At 42.3% G+C, this 19,152-nt stretch overlaps 1 protein-coding gene across 5 annotated transcripts in view; it reads left to right on the plus strand.

Annotated features, from left to right (window-relative positions):
- inpp5b (inositol polyphosphate-5-phosphatase B) overlaps positions 1-19,152 on the plus strand; it is a 139,139-nt gene that overhangs the window by 88,919 nt on the left and 31,068 nt on the right. For all 5 annotated transcript variants that reach the window (XM_033045465.1, XM_033045464.1, XM_033045466.1 and 2 more), the window contains 5 exons: positions 3,059-3,173; positions 3,647-3,763; positions 8,740-8,927; positions 12,505-12,616; positions 13,989-14,098. In XM_033045465.1, coding sequence (XP_032901356.1) covers positions 3,059-3,173; positions 3,647-3,763; positions 8,740-8,927; positions 12,505-12,616; positions 13,989-14,098 — 642 coding nt within the window. The remainder of the gene's footprint in view (positions 1-3,058; positions 3,174-3,646; positions 3,764-8,739; positions 8,928-12,504; positions 12,617-13,988; positions 14,099-19,152) is intronic.

The raw sequence follows: 19,152 nt of genomic DNA on the forward strand, positions 1-19,152 counted from the left end.
ATTTATTGCTTTGCACTTTTCCACAATAGAAAATGTATCGGATAGGATCAGCTATGCCTGGCGAATAGAGATGTTGCTGGCTAGTATTTGTGGGCTGGTTTCTGATTGCCAAAGAAAATAAATGGCTGGGAGGAGGGAGATGATTTTCATTCAGGCAGATTTGCATTAAGGTGATTTTCATTGTGCAGGAAGGGTACAAGAGTGTGTAGTCTACAAAGAGGATCACTGTGAGGGATACAAATATAGAAATATAGCTGCAGGAGTACGCCATTCGGCTCTCCGAGCCATTCAACATAATCATTCAATATGATCATGGCTAATCATCAAAAATCAGTACCCCGTTCCTGCTTTTTCCACATGTCCCCTGATTTGGGTGAGGGGAGGGGGGTGTGGGGGAGGGGTGTGTGTGGGGGAGGGGGGGTGTGGGGGGGGGAGGGGGTGTGTGGGGGAGGGGGGGTGTGGGGGGGGGAGGGGGTGTGTGGGGGAGGGGGGTGTGTGGGGGAGGGGGGTTGAGCGGGAGGAGAGAGTGGGAGTGGGGTGTGTGGGCTCACCGGTTCCCAGCCCCGGCTCCGACCGCACTCACCGGCTCCAGGACCCGGCTCCGGACTCACTCAGCGGCTGCCGCGCTCTCAGCCCCCGCCCGCGAACACATCCTCAAAAAATTCCAGAAGATTTGTCAAGCATGGTTTCCCTTTCATAAATCCATGCTGACTTTGACCAATCCTGTCACTGTTTTCCAAATGTGCTGCTTTTACATCTTGAATAATCGACTCAAGCAGCTTCCCCACTACCGATGTAAGGCTAACTGATCTATAATTCCCAGTTTTCTCTCTCCCTCCTTTCTTGTAGTTACATTAGCTAACCTCCAGTCCACAGGAACTGATCCAGAGCCTATAGAACATTGCAAATTGATCACCAGTGCATCCACGATTTCTAGGGCCACCTCCTTGAGTACGCTGGGATGCAGACCACCAGGCTCTGGGGATTTATCCGCCTTCAGTGCCAACAGTTTATCTAACACCATTACCTGACTAATGTGGATTCCCTTCAGTTCCTCCCTCCCACTAGATCCTCAGTCCCCTAGTATTTCTGGGCGATTGTTTGTCTTCCTTGGTGAAGACAGAACCAAAGTACTTATTTAACTGTTCTGCCATTTCCTTGTTTCCCATTATAAATTCACCTGTCTCTGACTGTAAGGGACCTACATTTGCCTTCACTAATCTTTTCCTTTTTACATACCTAAAAAAGCTTTTACAGTCAGTTTTTATATTCTCTGCAAGCTTTCTTTCATGCTCTTTTTTTGCCCCTCTTAATTAACGCTTTGCCCTTCTCTGCTGAATTCTAAAATTCTCTCAGTCCTCTTGTTTGCTGCTTTGGATTTAACACGATCCTTTTAATTACCTCGTTAGCCACAGTTGAGCTGCCTTCCCTGTTTTTTTCACCAGACAGGGATGAACAATCTTTGGAGCTCATCCATGCAATCTTTAAATCTTTGACATTGCATCTCCACTGCCAATCGTTTAAGTATCATTTGTCAGTCTATTCTAGCCAATTCCCGTTTCATACCTTCAAAGTCTCCTTTCTTTAAGTTCAGGAGCCAAGTCTCTGAATTAACCATGTCACTCTCCATCCTAATGCAGAATTCCACCATATTATGGTCACTGTTGCCCAAGGGGCTTTGCACAACAAGATCCTTCTTCATTACACAATACCCAGCCTAGGATGGCCTGCCCGCTAGTTGGTTCCTCTACATATTGGCTTAAAAACCCATCCGTATACATTCCAGGAAATCCTCCTCCTCAGCGCTGTCACCAACTATATGTAGATGGAACAGTGATGAATAAAATTGGGTGGAGAAGGAGATTGGGGCCATCTATGTAGTCATGGGTAAATTGAGTGATGATTTTGGATGATTGCAGAGTGGAATATTGGGACAATTTTTAAAGATGTCAATAATTCAAGATAAATTAAAGCTGAAGATGTCAGAAACACTGTGTTGCTCAATGTTTCTAGCGTTTTCTGCTTTAATTTCAGCTTTTCAGCATCAGTAATTTTTGTACCATTTTCATTGATGTACGATGATTTGGATTGTGCAGTGTGAAAGATTGTTGAGCTACGAGGAAGGAGGGAAAAATTACTTTCAGAAGAGGCACAATGGGCAAACTGACCTTTTGATAGCCCTTTAAATGAAAAGCTGATGGGGATAATAGTGGAATTCTGCATACAATGGGATTTTTTTTCCTGTAGGTTAAGTACACCTGCCATAGGACTTTCAAGAGTGAAATAAAAATTGCAGATAAATATAGCTGTTTGTAGTGGCTTCATGCAAGAAGCTGCCAAAATTTCTTAAACTTTTCACTTGAGTTGGCTAAAGTTTATACCATGTGCAGTTGAATTGATTTAGCTTTACGTCTAAAATGGTGCTGCCTTTTAATCAATGTATCAACATCATGTGGAACTTGAGAGCCTGAGCAGTAGGGAAAGGTTGGGCAGGCTAGGACTTTATTCCTTTGGGCACAGGAAGCTGAGGGGTAATCTTACAGAGGTGTATAAAATCATGAGGTGAAATAGATAGGGTGAATGTACAGAGTCTCTTACCTAGGGCAGGGGAAACAAGAACTAGAGGACATAGGTTTACATAGGTGAGATGGGAAAGATTTAATAGGAACCTGAAGTATAACTTTTTCATTCAGAGGGTATTAGGGTAAACTGCCTGAGGAGGGAGTTGAGGCAGGTACAATAACAACATTTAAAAGACACTTGGCCAGGTACATGGCTTTCGAAGGATATGGGTCAAACTCAGGCAAATGGGCCAGCTTAGGTGAGGTATCTTGGTCGGCAGGGTTAAATTGAGCCAGTTTCTGTGCTGTATAACTCTATGCCTCTATGCGTGATGAGGCGTGTCTATCTCAGTTATAACCTGACTAATTCATTGGAACCATTTGCTGTACATTTTTGTCCTCTCCAAACCTGTTTAGAGGATTGATATTTGACGTGTTTACTGATGTTCTGATTGGCAATAGGGTAAGCAGAGCTTTTTGTTACTTGTTTTTATAAGTTTTCAAGAAATTGACCTGAGCAAAGAAGCATTCCTTTTCAACGACTCACCGAAACAAGAGGAGTGGTTCCGAGCTGTGTCTGTGAGTCTTCATCCTACAACCAAATATGCAAAGGTACAGTTATTGTATTATTTTTAATGCAGCTCAGTTGGATCAATGCAATATAATTATTGCAATAACGTAGCAAAAAGTAGAATTATTTAGGCACGCAGCCCTACCTATTAGGGTTCTGTATGGATGAGAATTGAAATTTTTTTTCATTTGAAATTGTTTCTGGATCAAATGTATAAACGATACGTATAACCACTTTCCTTTAGAAATGACTAAATTATTTGATGGAATTCACCTGATTCTTCGACATATTGCACTATTGTTGCTCTTTCTGAGATCAGCTGTGGACAATGTTTTGATATAACTCCTTGTATTGAAGCAAACCTGATTGAAAGGTCCCAGTTTTGGTGATTCAGGTTATTATTTGCTGTATACCTATGCTGCTTCCCATTTCTCAGCTACGTTTGTATCCGTGGTACATCTGAAGATGAGACATCTTTATTTGATACTTTAATGAAACGGATCTTATCTTTCAGATCAAGCTTGTCCGTCTGGTTGGAATGATGCTCATATTGTATGTGCGACAAGAACTTGCAGAATACGTCACAGAAGTAGAAGTCGAAACAGTAGGAACTGGCATCATGGGAAGAATGGTAAGGCAGATTGAAGGGAGAACAATCAAATCCCACTGTTTGGTTAGTTAATGGCACATTAATGGAGAGACTATTACAGTTCAAAATGAAATGAAAAACAGTTCTCTATGCGAAACAGTTCTCTATGAAGGCAAATATTGCACATACCTTCTTTACCATCCTATGTACTTGTTCTGCATCTTCCAGTGAACCATGGATGTCTTCTGTACATCAATGGTCCAGAGACTCCTGCCATTTACTCTGTAATTTCCTCCTAAATTTGACCTCCCAAAGTGTAACATGTCCATTGCTGGCCCCTTTTAGCCGTCGTGATTCCCTGTTCTTTCTTGCTTCCTTTATATTTCTTAACGGCCCTGTCTGATTCCATCTTCCAGAGTCTTACACATAACTACTAGCTACCTGGGATGACAGATGGCACAATGGGCTAAGTGTTCGGCTGGCAACCGGAAGGTAGCCGGTTCGAATCCCGCTTGGAGTGCATACTGTCGTTGTGTCCTTGGGCAAGACACTTCACCCACCTTTGCCTGTGTGTGAGTGTGAATGATTGGTGCTGGTCGGAGGGGCCATAGGCGCAGATTGGCAGCCACGCTTCTGTCAGTATGCCCCAGGGCAGCTGTGGCTACAGAAGTAGCTTACCACCACCGAGTGTGACTGAGGAGTGAATGAATAATGCGATGTAAAGCGCCTTGAGTATTAGAAAGGCGCTATATAAATCCCATCCATTATTATTATTATTACCTTCCTTTAACACTTAAAAGTAACATCTAATTCCTGCCGACCATCGATCACCCATTAACACCAGTTCTATGTTATACTACTTTTGCATTACACCTACACACTGAGGGAAATTTCCACAGGCTAATTAACCTGCTGATCTGTATGTGATAAGTTATAGTTCTTAGCAGAAGGACTAATGAATTGATACCATAAGATTGTGCAATTTCATTGTGACGAGGAGGAGGACACCCTCATACGGTTTTGTCCATGTCCTTGGCAATCTTGTGCATGATCCATCTTAAAATTTAGGAAATCGATATTGAACATAGAATATATGATGCCTCATTATATTTAATTTTCCCTACACTTTCCACCCACTTCCCTTGATGGTAAATAAGGAATGGAGGTTCCCAGTGGCATACCTATAACTCCTCAGTTTTGTTTAGTTTAGTTTAGTTTAGAGCGTTGAAACAGGCCCTTCGGCCCACTGAGTCCATGTCGACCAGCAATCACCCATTCACTAGTTCTTCCCACACACTAGGAATGCCAATTAACCTACAAACCTGCACGTCTTTGGAATGTGGAAGGAAACCGGAGCATCTGAAAAAAACCCACGCGGTGACAGGAAGAAAGTACAAACTCCGTACAGACAGAGACCGTAGTCAGGATCGGACCTGGGTCTCTGGTCCTGTAAAGGGCCTGTCTCACTTGCCGATTTTTTTGGCGACTGCCGGCATCATTGACTGACGTAACAGGTCACCAAAATATTTGCGGCGTGATGACGGGCGGTGTTTTTTCATGTGTCGCAACATTATTTTTGTCGCCGCTTGGTTTTGAAATGTTCAAAATCTTTTGGCGACACTGATATGACGCCGGCAAATGGGACAGGACCTTAAGGCAGCAACTCTACCGCTGTGCTGCCATTATGGGTGTGCCACTGAGTGAAGCAATTGTTACAAATACCCCTCCTTCTTTATTAACACACAATTATAATTAATGAAGGTCCCAGCTCTCTGAGGCCCGAGGGCCAGGGAAGCAGCTATTTCAGTTGAGAATGGTTTCTCCGCCTCTCTTTCTGCGAGTTTCAGTTTCTATTATCTCTCCTCTGTCACTAATTAAAGAGCTTATAACAGAGGCATGGACCAACATTAGTTCCTGCTTAAAATTCTTTGGTGTGTCTAAAATAAGAAACTTGGCACTAATGCAATGTATAAAACCCATTGCATTAAGGTACAATAAATAATTTGTTTACATATTATTGCATTGATACAAACCTAATAGAACAAGAAATGGTAATATTTATAATTTAAATATGGGACACGTTGGCCGGTATGGGCAAGATGGGCCAAAGGGCCTGTGTCATCTTGACTATGACTCTAAATATACAATAACTTCCACTTTACATTCTCCAGCTCATTCTCAATTGAGGATTTAAATGGTATGTGATTTAAAACTTCTATGTACTTTTCTCATTGAGTCATACAGCACAGAAACTGGCCCTTAGACCCAGCTTGACCATACAGATGATCAAATATCCATCTATTGTAATCCCATTTACCTGCACTTGGTCCATTGCATTCTGTGCCTTGTCCATTGAAATGATTGTCCAGATACCTTTTTTATGGTTGTGAGATGGCTACCTCCATCACCTTCTCAGGTCAGTGTTTTCCTGTTTAAAACCACCCTCTGCATGGTAAAAAAAAGCAATTTTCAGATCATTTCTAGTCCTCTTACTTCCCACATGAAACTTATGCCCTCTGGTTTTCGGCATCTCCCTGATGTGGGAAAGTTTTCACTGTTCATCATGTCTATGTCCTTTATGATTTTGTATGCCTCCGTTAGGTCCTCCCTCAAACTCGTATGTTCTAAGGAAAACAAACCCAACGTAGACAGTCTGTTGTAACCAAAACTTGTGCAATCACATCCTTCCTGTAGTGTGGTGGCCAAAACTGCACTAAATATTCCAGCTGTGGAAGGAGCAGAACACGCATTGCCAGATGCCAAACCATCAGGATTTCTGAACAGTCAGATAGCAGATTATTTGGAATTTTAATATATTCTCATCAAACTGCTTGCACACCTCTGAATCCTAGCACCACACCCCCAAAGCACTTCCTCCACAGTTGAATGGTATGCATCGACATAGATCTGTTTTGTTAATCCTTAAGGGCCTGTCCCACTTTCACGACCTAATTCACGACCTTTTTTACTCGTGGACATTTTTCATCATGCTAGAAAAACGCCCCGACCTACTTGATGCCACGAGTACCTATGACCAGCATGTGGGCCTGCTACGACCTACCAACGACCTCCTACGACCTTGTGACGACCATGCTGCGAGTATGAGTCAAGGGCAAACTCGGCAGAGGTCATGAATTAGGTCGTGAAAGTGGGACAGACCCTTTACACTTTCAGGGAAAAACACTGACCAGCCCACTTGTCCCTTTATCGTTGTCACAGCATTAGAAAAGATATATCCTCTGCTGAGCATTTTAAAATGTATTATTTTCAGAGCTCCTGTTTACAAACTTTTGTTGGTGTAAATCTAAAATGACCTCTTCCTCTGAATGTAGATCGCAGTGAATCCTGAGATTCTAATGACTGCTGAATTGGATTTTGAACACGGCGTTTTACTGGTCCATGCACCCGTAGCAATTGCTTCAATTCCTCTCTGGCAATAATGTCAAGTAGCACAGGAGTACCTTGTGTCTCAGCTCATCTATAATCTCAAAGGAGCTACATGCACCTGATATGGGGAACTAACATCAAATGACAATTGATTACAATCTGGTTTTCTTTTGTGATTCTTACTATGGAATCATAAAATAATAGCATACATTGTCAACATCACGTTGCAATTGCACCATCCTTATGTATAGTGGAAATGCTTGCCATCGAGGCAGTGAAATAAATTCTTGCTAAGGGTTGATTGTCGTTTATTTTAGAGAGTTTAGAGATGCAGCATGGGAACGGGTGCAAAGGCCCACCTGGTCCACACCAACCATCGATAACCGGTTCATTCTCGACACACCAGGGGCAATTTCCAGAGGCCAATTAACCTACAAACCCAGATGTTGGATGAAACCGGAACACCCGGAGGAAATCCAGGCAGTCACAGGGATAATGTGCAAACTACATATAGACAGCACCCGAGGTCAGGATCGAACCAGGATCTCTGGCGTTGTGAAGAAGCAGCTCTACCAGCGTTGCCACTGTGCTGCCCCCATACTCTGTTGAGGAGAGATTGGGTTGACTGGTTTTGTGTTCAGAAGGTCAGAGGAAAGAAAGGATCTAATTGAAACTTAAATTCCAACAGGGCTAAATTGTCAGGATACAGGGAGGATGCTTTTGCTAGACTGTGGTGCTTAATGTCATAGGATCTGATTATAACCTCTCTAATTCCCTGAGATCCAGGTCCAACTTCAACCCCTCCCCCACCCCACTTTTCTATGGACCAATCTTTAGTTTAGAGATACAGTGTGGAAACAGGCCCTTCAGCCCACTGAGCCCGCACCAACCAATGATCACCCATAATCTAGTTCTATCCTACATGCTAGGGACAATTTACAGAAGCCACTTAACCTACAAACCTGCACATCTTTAGTATGTGGGAGGAAACTGGAGCATTCTGTGAAAACACACGCAGTCAAAGGAAGAACATACAAACTCCGTACAGACAGCACCCATAGTCAAGATTGAACCCGGTTCTCTGGCGCTTTAAGGCAGCAACTTTACCTCTACACCACTGTGCTGTCCGATTTAGCACAATCCACCTGCCATTCTCCATCACCGCTGACCACCACTAGATGTCTCCTATATCTTGCCATCAACCAGCATTATTGAAACACATGAGCCTAGTGCAATCTTCCTGGCATCACTAATCACTGCACAGGGCTCAGATGCATTGTCCCTGGCCATGGCACATCCAGCAGCCATTGTTCTCCTACAACCTACTCCTCATCTGGCATTGGACAAGGGTATTACACAGCCCATTTAGTTTGCAGAGAATTCAGAAGCAGCTGAGAGTGGGCCAGAGATCCCAGGAGTAGGATTGCAGGGGATCTTCCAGAAGAGGGGATTAGCAAGTTGGAATAGTCAGCCCAACGCAAGATGCACAATTTTAGCAATAACGCAACTTTAGTGTACTTGATTAATGTAGACTTTTCCAGCAAGGTATTACTTCTCCGAAGAATTTTCCAGCATGAATTCTGAGCTCTTCCGAAATCTCAAGCTTTTCAAATGTGTGTTTTTCCTCCTAGGGTAACAAGGGTGGAGTGAGTATAAGATTTATGTTTCATAGTACCTCCATGTGTATCGTGAGCTCTCACCTGGCAGCACACACCGAGGAGTGTGAAAGACGGAACCAGGACTACAAAGAGATCTGCACTCGAATGCGCTTCCTCCAAACCAACCTGCCATTATCATCCCTCACAATCATGAAGCACGAGTAAGTGGCCAGACCTCTGAGAGTTACTCGCACAAAATAGATGTTTAAATGCTCCATCTGACATTAGGAATATGCTCCATCTGACATCAGGTTCTAGTGAGAATCAATTTTCCTCAAACTCAATTTGATGGAGTTGCATCTGTCCAATGGTTACATACATACACTGCCCTCCATAATGTTTGGGACAAAGACCCGTCATTTATTTATTTGCCTCCGTATTCCACACTTTGAGATTTGTAATAGAAAAAAAATCACATGTGGTTAAAATGCACATTGTCAGATTTTAATAAAGGCCATTTTTACACATTTTGGTTTCACCATGTAGAAATTACAGCAGTGTTTATACATAGTCCCCACATTTTAGGGCACCATAATGTTTGGGGCACAGCAATGTCATGTAAATGAAAGTAGTCTTCTTTAGTATTTTGTTGCATATCCCTTTCATGCAATGACTGCTTGAAGTCTGCGATTCATGGACATCACCAGTTGCTGGGTGTCTTCTCTGGTGATGCTCTGCCAGGCCTGTATTGCAGCCATTTTTAGCTTAAGCTTGTTTTGGGGGCTAGTCCCCTTCAGTTTTCTCGTCAGCATATGAAAGGCATGCTCAAATTGGGTTCAGATCGGGTGATTGACTTGGCCACTCAAGAATTGACCATTTTTTAGCTTTGAAAAACTCCTTTGTTGCTTTAGCAGTATGTTTGGGATCATTGTCTTGCTGTAGAATGAACTGTCGGCCAATGAGTTTTGAGGCATTTGTTTGAACTTGAGCAGATAGGATGTGTCTATACACTTCATAATTCATTGTGCTACTACCATCAACAGTTGTATCATAAATGAAGGTAACTGAGCCAGTACCTTCAGCAGCCATACATGCCCAGGCCATAACACCCCCACCACCCCGTGTTTCACAGATATGATGGTATGCTTTGGATCTTGGGCAGTTCTTTCTCTCCTCTATACTTTGCTCACTTTGATATGTTAATCTTCATCTCATCTGGTCTCAAGACCCTTTTCCAGAACAGTGGTTGCTCTTTTAAGTACTTCTTGGCAAACTGTAACCTGCCTATCCTATTTTTTGCAGCTAACCAGTGGTTTCCATCTTGCAGTGTAGCCTCTGTATTTCTGTTCATGAAGTCTTCTGCGGACAGTGGTCATTGACAAATCCACACCTGACTCCTGAAGAGTGTTTCTGATCTGCCGGACAAGTGTTTGGGGATTTTTCTTTATTTTTGAGATAATTTTTCTGTCATCAGCTGTGGATGTCTTCCTTGGCCTGTCAGTCCCTTTGCGATTAGGAAGCTCACCAGTGCTCTCTTTCTTCTTAATGATGTTCCAAACAGTTGATTTTGGTAAGTCTAAGGTTTGGCTGATGTCTCCAGCAGTTGTATTCCTGTTTCTCATTCTCATAATGGCTTCTTCCACTTTCATTGGCACAACTTTGGTCCTCATGTTGATAAACAGCATTAAAAGTTTCCAAAGGTGATGGAAAGACTGGAGGAAAGACTAGGCGCTGAGAGCTCTCTTATACCTGCATTAAGGAGGCAATTAAACACACCTGAGCAATTACAAACGCCTGTGAAGCCATGTGTCCCAAACATTATGGTGCCCTGAAATGGGGGAACTATGTATAAACACAGCTGTAATTTCTAGATGGTGAAACCAAAATGTATAAAAATTGCCTTTATTAATATCTGATAATGTGCACTTTAGCCACATGTGATTTTTTTCTTTTACAAATCTCAAAGTGTGGAGTACAGAGGCAAATAAATAAACGATGGGTCTTTGTCCCAATCATTATGGAGGGCACTGTACTTGGTTTGAGTTGGTGTGGCACTGAGCTGTGCAAGCCAGAGCAATCCCAAGTTTATTTGCCTTGATGTTACGATGACCCTAAGAAAGTGGAGCAACAATTGAATGTGTAGGAAGGAACTGCAGATGCTGGTTTACACCGAAGGTAGACGCAAAATACTGGAGTAACTCAGTGGGATCAGATAACATCTCTGGAGAAAAGGAATAGGTGACCTTTCAGGTTGAGACCTTCTTCTGAATGCTCACAGAGGGGGAGCAGCGAGAGAGGGTGTGGCAGAACTCCCATTGTAAAGAGAACTTCTTCAGTCGGAATACCTTGAGAAGAGTTTGCATCTGAAGAATGGTCTCGACCCGAAATGTCACCTATGCCTTTTCTCCAGAAATGCTGAATTACTCCAGCATTTTGTGTCTAACTTGGGCAAATACATCCAAGGCTCTTACTTCTGTGGCTAAAGAGTTGATGTGTGTGAAGTTTGTACTGAGATCGTACAAGAATCTGTCATGAGACCGTAAGTTATACCCTCTCCTATGTTATCTCCACCGCTTCCACGTTTGCTCAGGCACAAGTACGAGCAACAGCAAGGTGGTTGAGTTAGATCTTGGGCTAGAACCCAGAGGTTCATCATGATGGCTGAAACAGGACTTCTCATATTTCAAAACTCCAGGAAAAGAGAGGATGAAATTAAAAATGGAAATGGAGATAATGTTTCAAAACTGATGATGGATTGTGACCTGAAATATTTCCTGTTTCTCTTCTATTGGATGCTGCCTGAGCACGCTGTTTCAGGCATTTTCTGAATTTTATTTTGCATCTCCAGTATTTTTGAGTTCTCTGATTCCAAAGAAATTAGAATGAGGATATTTGTTGCTATATATATTCAAAGTGGTTAGCATTTCAAACACTATCATACCTGGAATGGATCTAATCAAGTGCAAGTGAACAACGTTTAATGGCAGCTGGAAAACAGGAGGGAGAAATAAATCAAAGAAAATGTTGATAGGGTTAGTGTGGAAAGGTTGGATGGAGTCTGTGTCCATGGATACAGATCTAAATGCTTTCTTCCCTTATCCAAACCTGACTGGGAATCACAATGTGAGACCAGTCCCATATCTTCGTGAAGAACAGAAAGAGCCTTGTAGGTTTTGTCATGTGTATTTTCATCTTTCTTGAAACCTGTCCATGCACGGCAGTAGACCAAAAGGAAAGATAACGTTAGGACCATCAACTGAGTTCATTGATAGCATGACTATGAGCTCCATGTCCCTTAAGTGCATGTCTTTCCTAAACAGTACACTTGAAATCATGAAGAAACGTAAAAGGATAATGCATTAACTTCAGAGTGTTTTCCAATGTTTGAAGTGAAGCCAAATGTAGGGTGCTTTACCTAACTTGAAAACGTTTAACAGTGACATTTTATATTATGAGATGCGTTTTTTGGTTATCATACTTCAGTGACTGTTGTTGGAGTGTATGTACAGCAGTATTAGAGGATGATATCATCAGTTTTCCACTGTTGTGTTGTGCCGAGACATAAATGTCTCATACTTGAAGATTTATTCTATATGAATGAGGGTCATTTGATTAAGACTATAGATATGTGGATATATATATATATATATATATATATATATATATATATATATATATATACACACATATATACAGCACCAGGCCACAGCTTGATGTTTTGTGGGCAAAAAACTGAGTATCTGGGATATGTTTCTATTTATTCATTCATTGTTTGCAACTTTGTTTTGCAATATAAAGCATTGTACTATGGGTTGGAGATCTGAACTACAGGATATGTCACCCTGAGGCAGAAACAATTAAGAAGTTAATTGCAGCGAAGGATTACCAAAACCTCATCAAGTATGATCAGGTAAGGTTTACGTTAAGTGACTGTTAATATTTATAGGGCTACGGAGGCATCAAGGGAAAAGTTAATCGCCACAGATTACTTAGTTGATCAACCAAACGAGGTGGAATTATTTTTAAAGGAAGCTTTTGATAGTGAAACATTTGTACAAAATTTCCAAAATAATGAACAATTATTAAAATTAAAGTGAAGCAAACAGGATAAATGAAGGGCTCAGTCTACAGACTGGTACAGACCAAGAAGAACAAGAGATTTACAATATCAGTATTTTTATTTCGACCACTATACCACCTGCTATTAAATGATTGAAAGATGCACTGTGGAAACAGGCCCTTCAGCCCACCAAGTCCAAGCCGACCATCGATCACACATTCACACCAGTTCAATGTTATCCCACTTACACATCCACTTCCTGCAGACTAGTTGGAATTTACATTAACCTACAAACACGCACGTCTTTGGGATGTGGGAGGAAACCGGAGCAGCCGGAGGAAACAAGAACATTCAAACTCCACACAGAGAGCACCCAGGGTGAAGATCGAACACAGGTCCCTGCCACTGTGAGACGGCAGCTCTACCAGCTGCGCCATTGTGTCCCTCTTTGGCAATCAAGTTATTTGTGGAATGGTTAGTTCTAATGTTTACTTGATTCCCTTTGGGTATGAGGGAAAGTGAATACAGAATATTTCATTAGAGGAAGAGAAACATTATCTTCAAAAGATGCTCATATTTTTAATGTCAAAATATAATAGTCTATGATGCAAATTTTTAATTATGGCCTAAAATGATTCCAAAACATCCGAGGCGTGACAAAGTATTGACTCAGGAAGTTTAACCTGAATGCTTGGCAGAGGATTCTACAATCTACGCCTATAATTTATATATATTTCATATTTATTCCACACATTTTTCCTTATTTCACAATTTATTTAAAGTTACATGATGGAAATGTGGAAAATTTTAAGTATTTCTATTTTAGCCTACATGACGCTCCATATACAAAGTAGAAACATCTTATTTGACTGCTATATTTATCTGTGTAGGAAGGAACTGCAGATGCTGGTTTACACCCAAGATAGACACAAAATGTTGGAGTAATTCAGTGGGTCAGGCAGCATCTCCAGAGAAAAGGAATAGATAACATTTCGGGTCGAGACTTCAGGTCTGAAGAAGGGTCTCAACCTGAAAAGTCACCTATTCCTTTTCTTCAGAGATGCTGCCTGACCCACTGAGTCACTTCAGCATTTTGTGTCCATGCTTTGCTATATTTAACTGGTTCATTTATGAATATTAATTTTTTTTAAACTCACATCCTTAAATGATAAAAGGACTGCAAGTTAAGACAAAAGTTGTAAGACCCTCTGTTGTTGCACAGCTAAGCAAGCACAAGAAGAGTATGATGATATTCCGTGGATTCGAAGAAGGAGCGCTCAACTTTCAACCTACCTACAAATATGACATTGGCACAGATAACTGGGACACAAGGTAATAGATGCCTTGAATGCTCATTGGACCGTCAAAATCCTGAATCTGCTATCTTTAACTTGAAGTCCATTCTAATCAGGGTCTAACTAAAAATAGCCCCAGAAAAGTGCATAATTTTCCCTTCAGTGTCTCTCACTGTTTCATTCTGATTCATTTCTCTGCAATACTAAAAATGAAATTGAATATTTACAGTGGCTTTCTTCCAAATACATTGATTCTTTAATCACTTGCAAGTCAAAATGCATTTAATCACATAATACAGTACTTAAGGGGTAATATTCTTATAGCAACAAAAAAAGACACACAATGCTGGAGTAACATCATGGGTTAGGCAGCATCCCTAGAGAACATGGATACGTGATGCTTTGGTTCTGCAGACTGATTGTAGAAGAAGGAAGAAAGTTGTCAGGGACAGGACAAAGCCTTGCAGGTAATAGGTGAACATAGGTCAGTGGGGGTGGGGGGGGGGGGGGGGGTGGTTGATAGGCAGATGGTTGGACAGTGATAAACTACAGAAGGTGTGAGACAAAAACGGTTGTGAATTATGAAGCCAGAGGAAGGAATGTAGGTTGAGGGATGCAGGGTTATGGAATGGATGTATGTCCAGGTCAGGCATAGGGGAGAGGGCTTCGGGAAGATATGGGCTGTGGGGGAAGAAAGGGGTGAGGGGTATTGTTAGAGATTACATAAAAATGGTAAAATTCATTGTTCATACCGTTGAGTTGTAAGCTACCTAAGCAGAATATGAGATGCTGTTCCTCCACTTTGTGTGTGGCCTCACTCTGGCAATAGAGGAGGCCCAGGAAATAAATTTCACGATGGGAATGGGAAGGGGAATTAACATGGTTATCAACCGGGAGATTCAGTCGGCCTTGGCGGAAATGTTCGGGGAAATGGTTGCCCAGGAAGTCACATCGGGAACACTGATGCCTGTAGATGAGATTAGAGGAGATGCATGTGAACCTGTCTCATCTGGAAGGCCCTGCTGGGCTACCTGGATGGACGTGAGGGAGGAGGTATACGCACAGGTGTTACATCTCCTCCGGTTGCAGGGGAACATACCCAGGGAGGGGATGGCTTGGGTGGGAAGGGATGGGTGAACTGAGGAGTTGCAGAGGGAGTGGTCCCGGTGGAAGGTGGAAAGGGGTGGGGATGGGTAGATGTGGTGGGAAGTGATAGAAATCTCGGAGGATGATGTGGTGGATGTGGTGGCTGGTGGGGTGACAGGTGAGGACCAGGGGAAATATGTCCTTGTTGCATTTGGTGGGAAGGCAAATCTGTGGGACAAAGAAGGAGACACGAGTGAGCTCTGACAGTGAAGGTTTAGCCATCTTTGACAGTTTATTTTCATTATTCTGTGGATAGTAAAAATATAATAACAAAGAATAGTACAGCACAGGACACAGTGTCTTTGGCCCACAGTGTCTGTGCCGAACATAATGTCAAGATAATCTAATCTCATTTGTCTTTGTCCAACCCCTCCTTGTAGCTAATACCTCTAATCCCGGTTGCATTGGAACTGATGGTCAGTTCAATCTGTTGGTCAAATAATCTTTCCTTTTCAGAGGTGAATAGAAAAAAAAACTAAAGTCCCAGGCTTCAAAGAAGTCTTAACTTCTAAACAAGTACACAGCTTTGAAATAGGGAGACATTTACTTGGAAGAATATTTGGATCAACAACGCTGGAGGAAAATATAGAAGAATACAACATGTCAGAAAGCTGTGGTTTGTGGATTTAACCGCCTACAAAGTACATGTCGGTAGTTCCGATTGGCACCATGATCGGTGCAGATATGGTGGCCCGTAGCATCTGTTCCTGTGCTACACCTTTATGACTTCTGGGTATACATTATCAGTTTCTTCCTTTTTTGGCTTAGGAACAGTCATTATTTCCTCTGAAGCTCAGATCAGTTGATTTCCCACATGGAAGTGTGGTCTGAGATTCAATTCAACTTCATGCTGTCTGCATTCCCATCCTTTCTGAATCATTTGCTGCAGACACATTTTCATTTCATCTTGCCTTGTAGCCTTCTTGAAGCCCCGCTGCAGTGGCTGAGAGATTGGGATAAATCTCACCATGTACGTTGTCTTAAGATCAATGTATGAACCATCCTACTACAACTAGAGAGCAGTCCTAAACTACTATCTGCCTCATTGGAGACCCTCGGACTATCTTTGATCGGACTTTACTGGTTTTATCTTGCACTAAATGTTATTCATGATATTCCCTTTATCGTGTATCTGTACACTGTGGATGGCTCGATTGTAATCATGCATTGTCTTTCCGCTGACTGGTTAGATTAGATTAGATTAGATTAGATTAGATTATTTAATGACCACACAGTCAAGCTGGTGGAATTCAGGTTCAGTACAGGATGTTACAAGGTAGGCTGTTCGCTGTACCTTGGTATATGTGACAATAAACTAAACTCAACTCAACATTTTTTTTTAATCCTTGGGATTGGTTTGGATGAGCATGTCCGCTGCATTCATGTTGAATCTCCCTCTTGAATACGTATGTCCACGTCAGCATTCTCTGCTACCTCTTTGGTGCTCTGTGGACGAGCTTTACTCAAGTCGCCTGTGATCATTGTCCATGTGCACTCTTCTCCTAATGTACACTGGTGAAACTTCTTCAGTCCAAAGTTCACAGCATGTAACTGAAGAAGAAAAAAACCCGCAGATGCAGGAAATCTTAAACAAAATCACAATGCCAGTACTTTCAGCAGGCAAGCAACATCAGTGAAGGGAGAAACTGTCACATTTCAGCCCATGACACTTCATCAGAACTGGGAAAGTGAGAAGATAAGGGGGAGGGGACGGAGAAGGGAGTTTATATCTGATAGGGTTACAATCAAGCTTGTCCACGTAACATTAATATACGGTGGCATCGTCAGAGTGGGAATTGGGAGGTTGTATTCACCTTCTGGTTTACCTGCATTGAAGTCAAAACTTTGCATGTTTATCTTTGTGGTACAATGATTGTTTGCATTGAATCAGTGTGATCTTTTCATACATGTTGTACCCTTATCAGTCCCGTTTGCTTGGAGTATTATTTCCAAGAAAAGCAGCAGTATCTTTCTGTTCTGATGCAATAATTCATATCACATCTGATGTGAGCGTTTAGATTCGCTGTGGTCTTGGTTGGCATCAATTGGATGACACTTTAGTCTCAATAATACGATTTTAAGGAGAGATTTAATTCCATAATCTTGCCTTGAAGGCTGCAGGAAGCCATGGTATGTTGTTTCGAAATGATGTTGAAATGTCACTGGTTGCCCTTTTACCACCGGGTGGCGCCAGCAATGGCTGCCTCGCCAGCAGTCTGACATGTCCATTCTCTGTTTTTATAATTTTAAGTATGTTTTAAATGTGTGTTTCCATGTTTCTAGGTTAGTTTATGTGGGGGGGGGGGGGGGGGGGAATAGGGGGAAACTTTTTTTCAGTCACTTACCTCGACGGAGATGCGACTTTCTCAGTGTCTCATCTCCCGCCCCGTACCCCCCCCCCCCCCCCCCCCCCCCCCCCCCCCACGGCCTAACAACTGGATTGGTGTGGCCTTTCCTGGAAACCAGCCTAAAAGGAGCTTCAAGCCGCAGGCACAGCACGGACATTAACATTGCGGATCTGCAATCCTTTGCCGAGGAATGCCAGAAGAAGTGCTCCGAACGCTGGGCCTGTTGACTTTAACACCATGAAGCCTGCGGTCTCCGTTAAAAAGCGGCCGACTCGGGAACTCCTTGCCGCGGAGTGTTCCGATCCGTCCCGACGTCGGAGTTTCGATCATCCCAACGAGAGGGCCTGAACATCGGACCGTCTGTAGCGGCGAACTGCGGAGGGTTCATAGGCCCCAGCTACGGGTGAAGAAAGGAGGAATATGACTTCCATCACAGTGAGGAATGTTGATTCCACTGTGGTGGATGTTTATGTTAAATTTACTTTTATGTGTGTATTGTGCTCTTTTCACTTAGTACGGCTGTATGGTAACTCAAATTTCACTGTACCTTAATTGGTTAAGTGACAGTAAACGCGAACTTGCACTTGAACTATACCAGCGTCTTGGCCAAGAGACATCTACAGGGTGTGTACTTTTCTCAGAATCTGTTGCTTCACATCAGGCACATTGTGTTCACCCAGTTCTTTGGAACTGACTCTGTCTTTGATCCTTATTCTAATCCGCAAACTTTTGATGACCTTTTTAATATGCACTGTTAGTAGAATAGGATTTTGTTTCTACTTGCCATCTTTCCCGTACACAGGATATTCCTTTCTCAGTTGCATATTGCCATTAATGATGTTTGTAACAGCTAACAACATTGGTGAAACTTTCCTTTTTGCCCGAGTTTCACTTGCATTGGGCATCCAACATTTCTAGCTTTGGTTTGGATAATTCCACAGCTTTGTACGTCTACCTACATATTTCTTAAGTTAATTCTAATTTACATAGCAACCATTTCCTCAGAGTGGATTACCAGATTCTGTCATCTGGTCTCGAATAAGCAAGACCTTGAAATCTGTGCATTGCCTTCTAATATAATTATCAAAAGAGGCCAGTGAACCTAACATCTGTGGTCGGAAAGTTGCTGGAGAGTATTCTGAGCAATAAGATGTACATGCATTTAGATGGACAAGGGTTGATTCGGGATAGTCAGCATGGTTTTGTAAGAGGGAGGTTGTGTCTATCAAATCTGTGAGTTTTTTGTTGATGTGACCAAAAAGGTTGATGAGGGCAGAGTTGTAGATGTATATATGTATTTCAGCAAAGCATTCAACAAGGTTCCGCATGGTAAGTTGTTCTGGAAGGTTAGATGGCATGGGATCCAAGGAGCGATACAAAATCATGAGAGGAATAGATCCGGTAGAGTCATTTACCCAGAGTAGGGGAATCGAGGACGAGGACATAGGTTCAAGGTGAAGGGGAAAAGATTTAATAGGAATCTGAGGGGTGACTTTTTCACACAAAGGGTGGTGGGTGTATGGAACAAGCTGCCAGAGGAGATAGTTGAGGCTGGGACTATCCCATCGTTTAAGAAACAGTTGGACAGGTACATGGA

The sequence above is a fragment of the Amblyraja radiata genome, chromosome 27 (genome assembly GCF_010909765.2).
Source record: "Amblyraja radiata isolate CabotCenter1 chromosome 27, sAmbRad1.1.pri, whole genome shotgun sequence".
Taxonomy (NCBI): Eukaryota; Metazoa; Chordata; class Chondrichthyes; order Rajiformes; family Rajidae; genus Amblyraja; species Amblyraja radiata.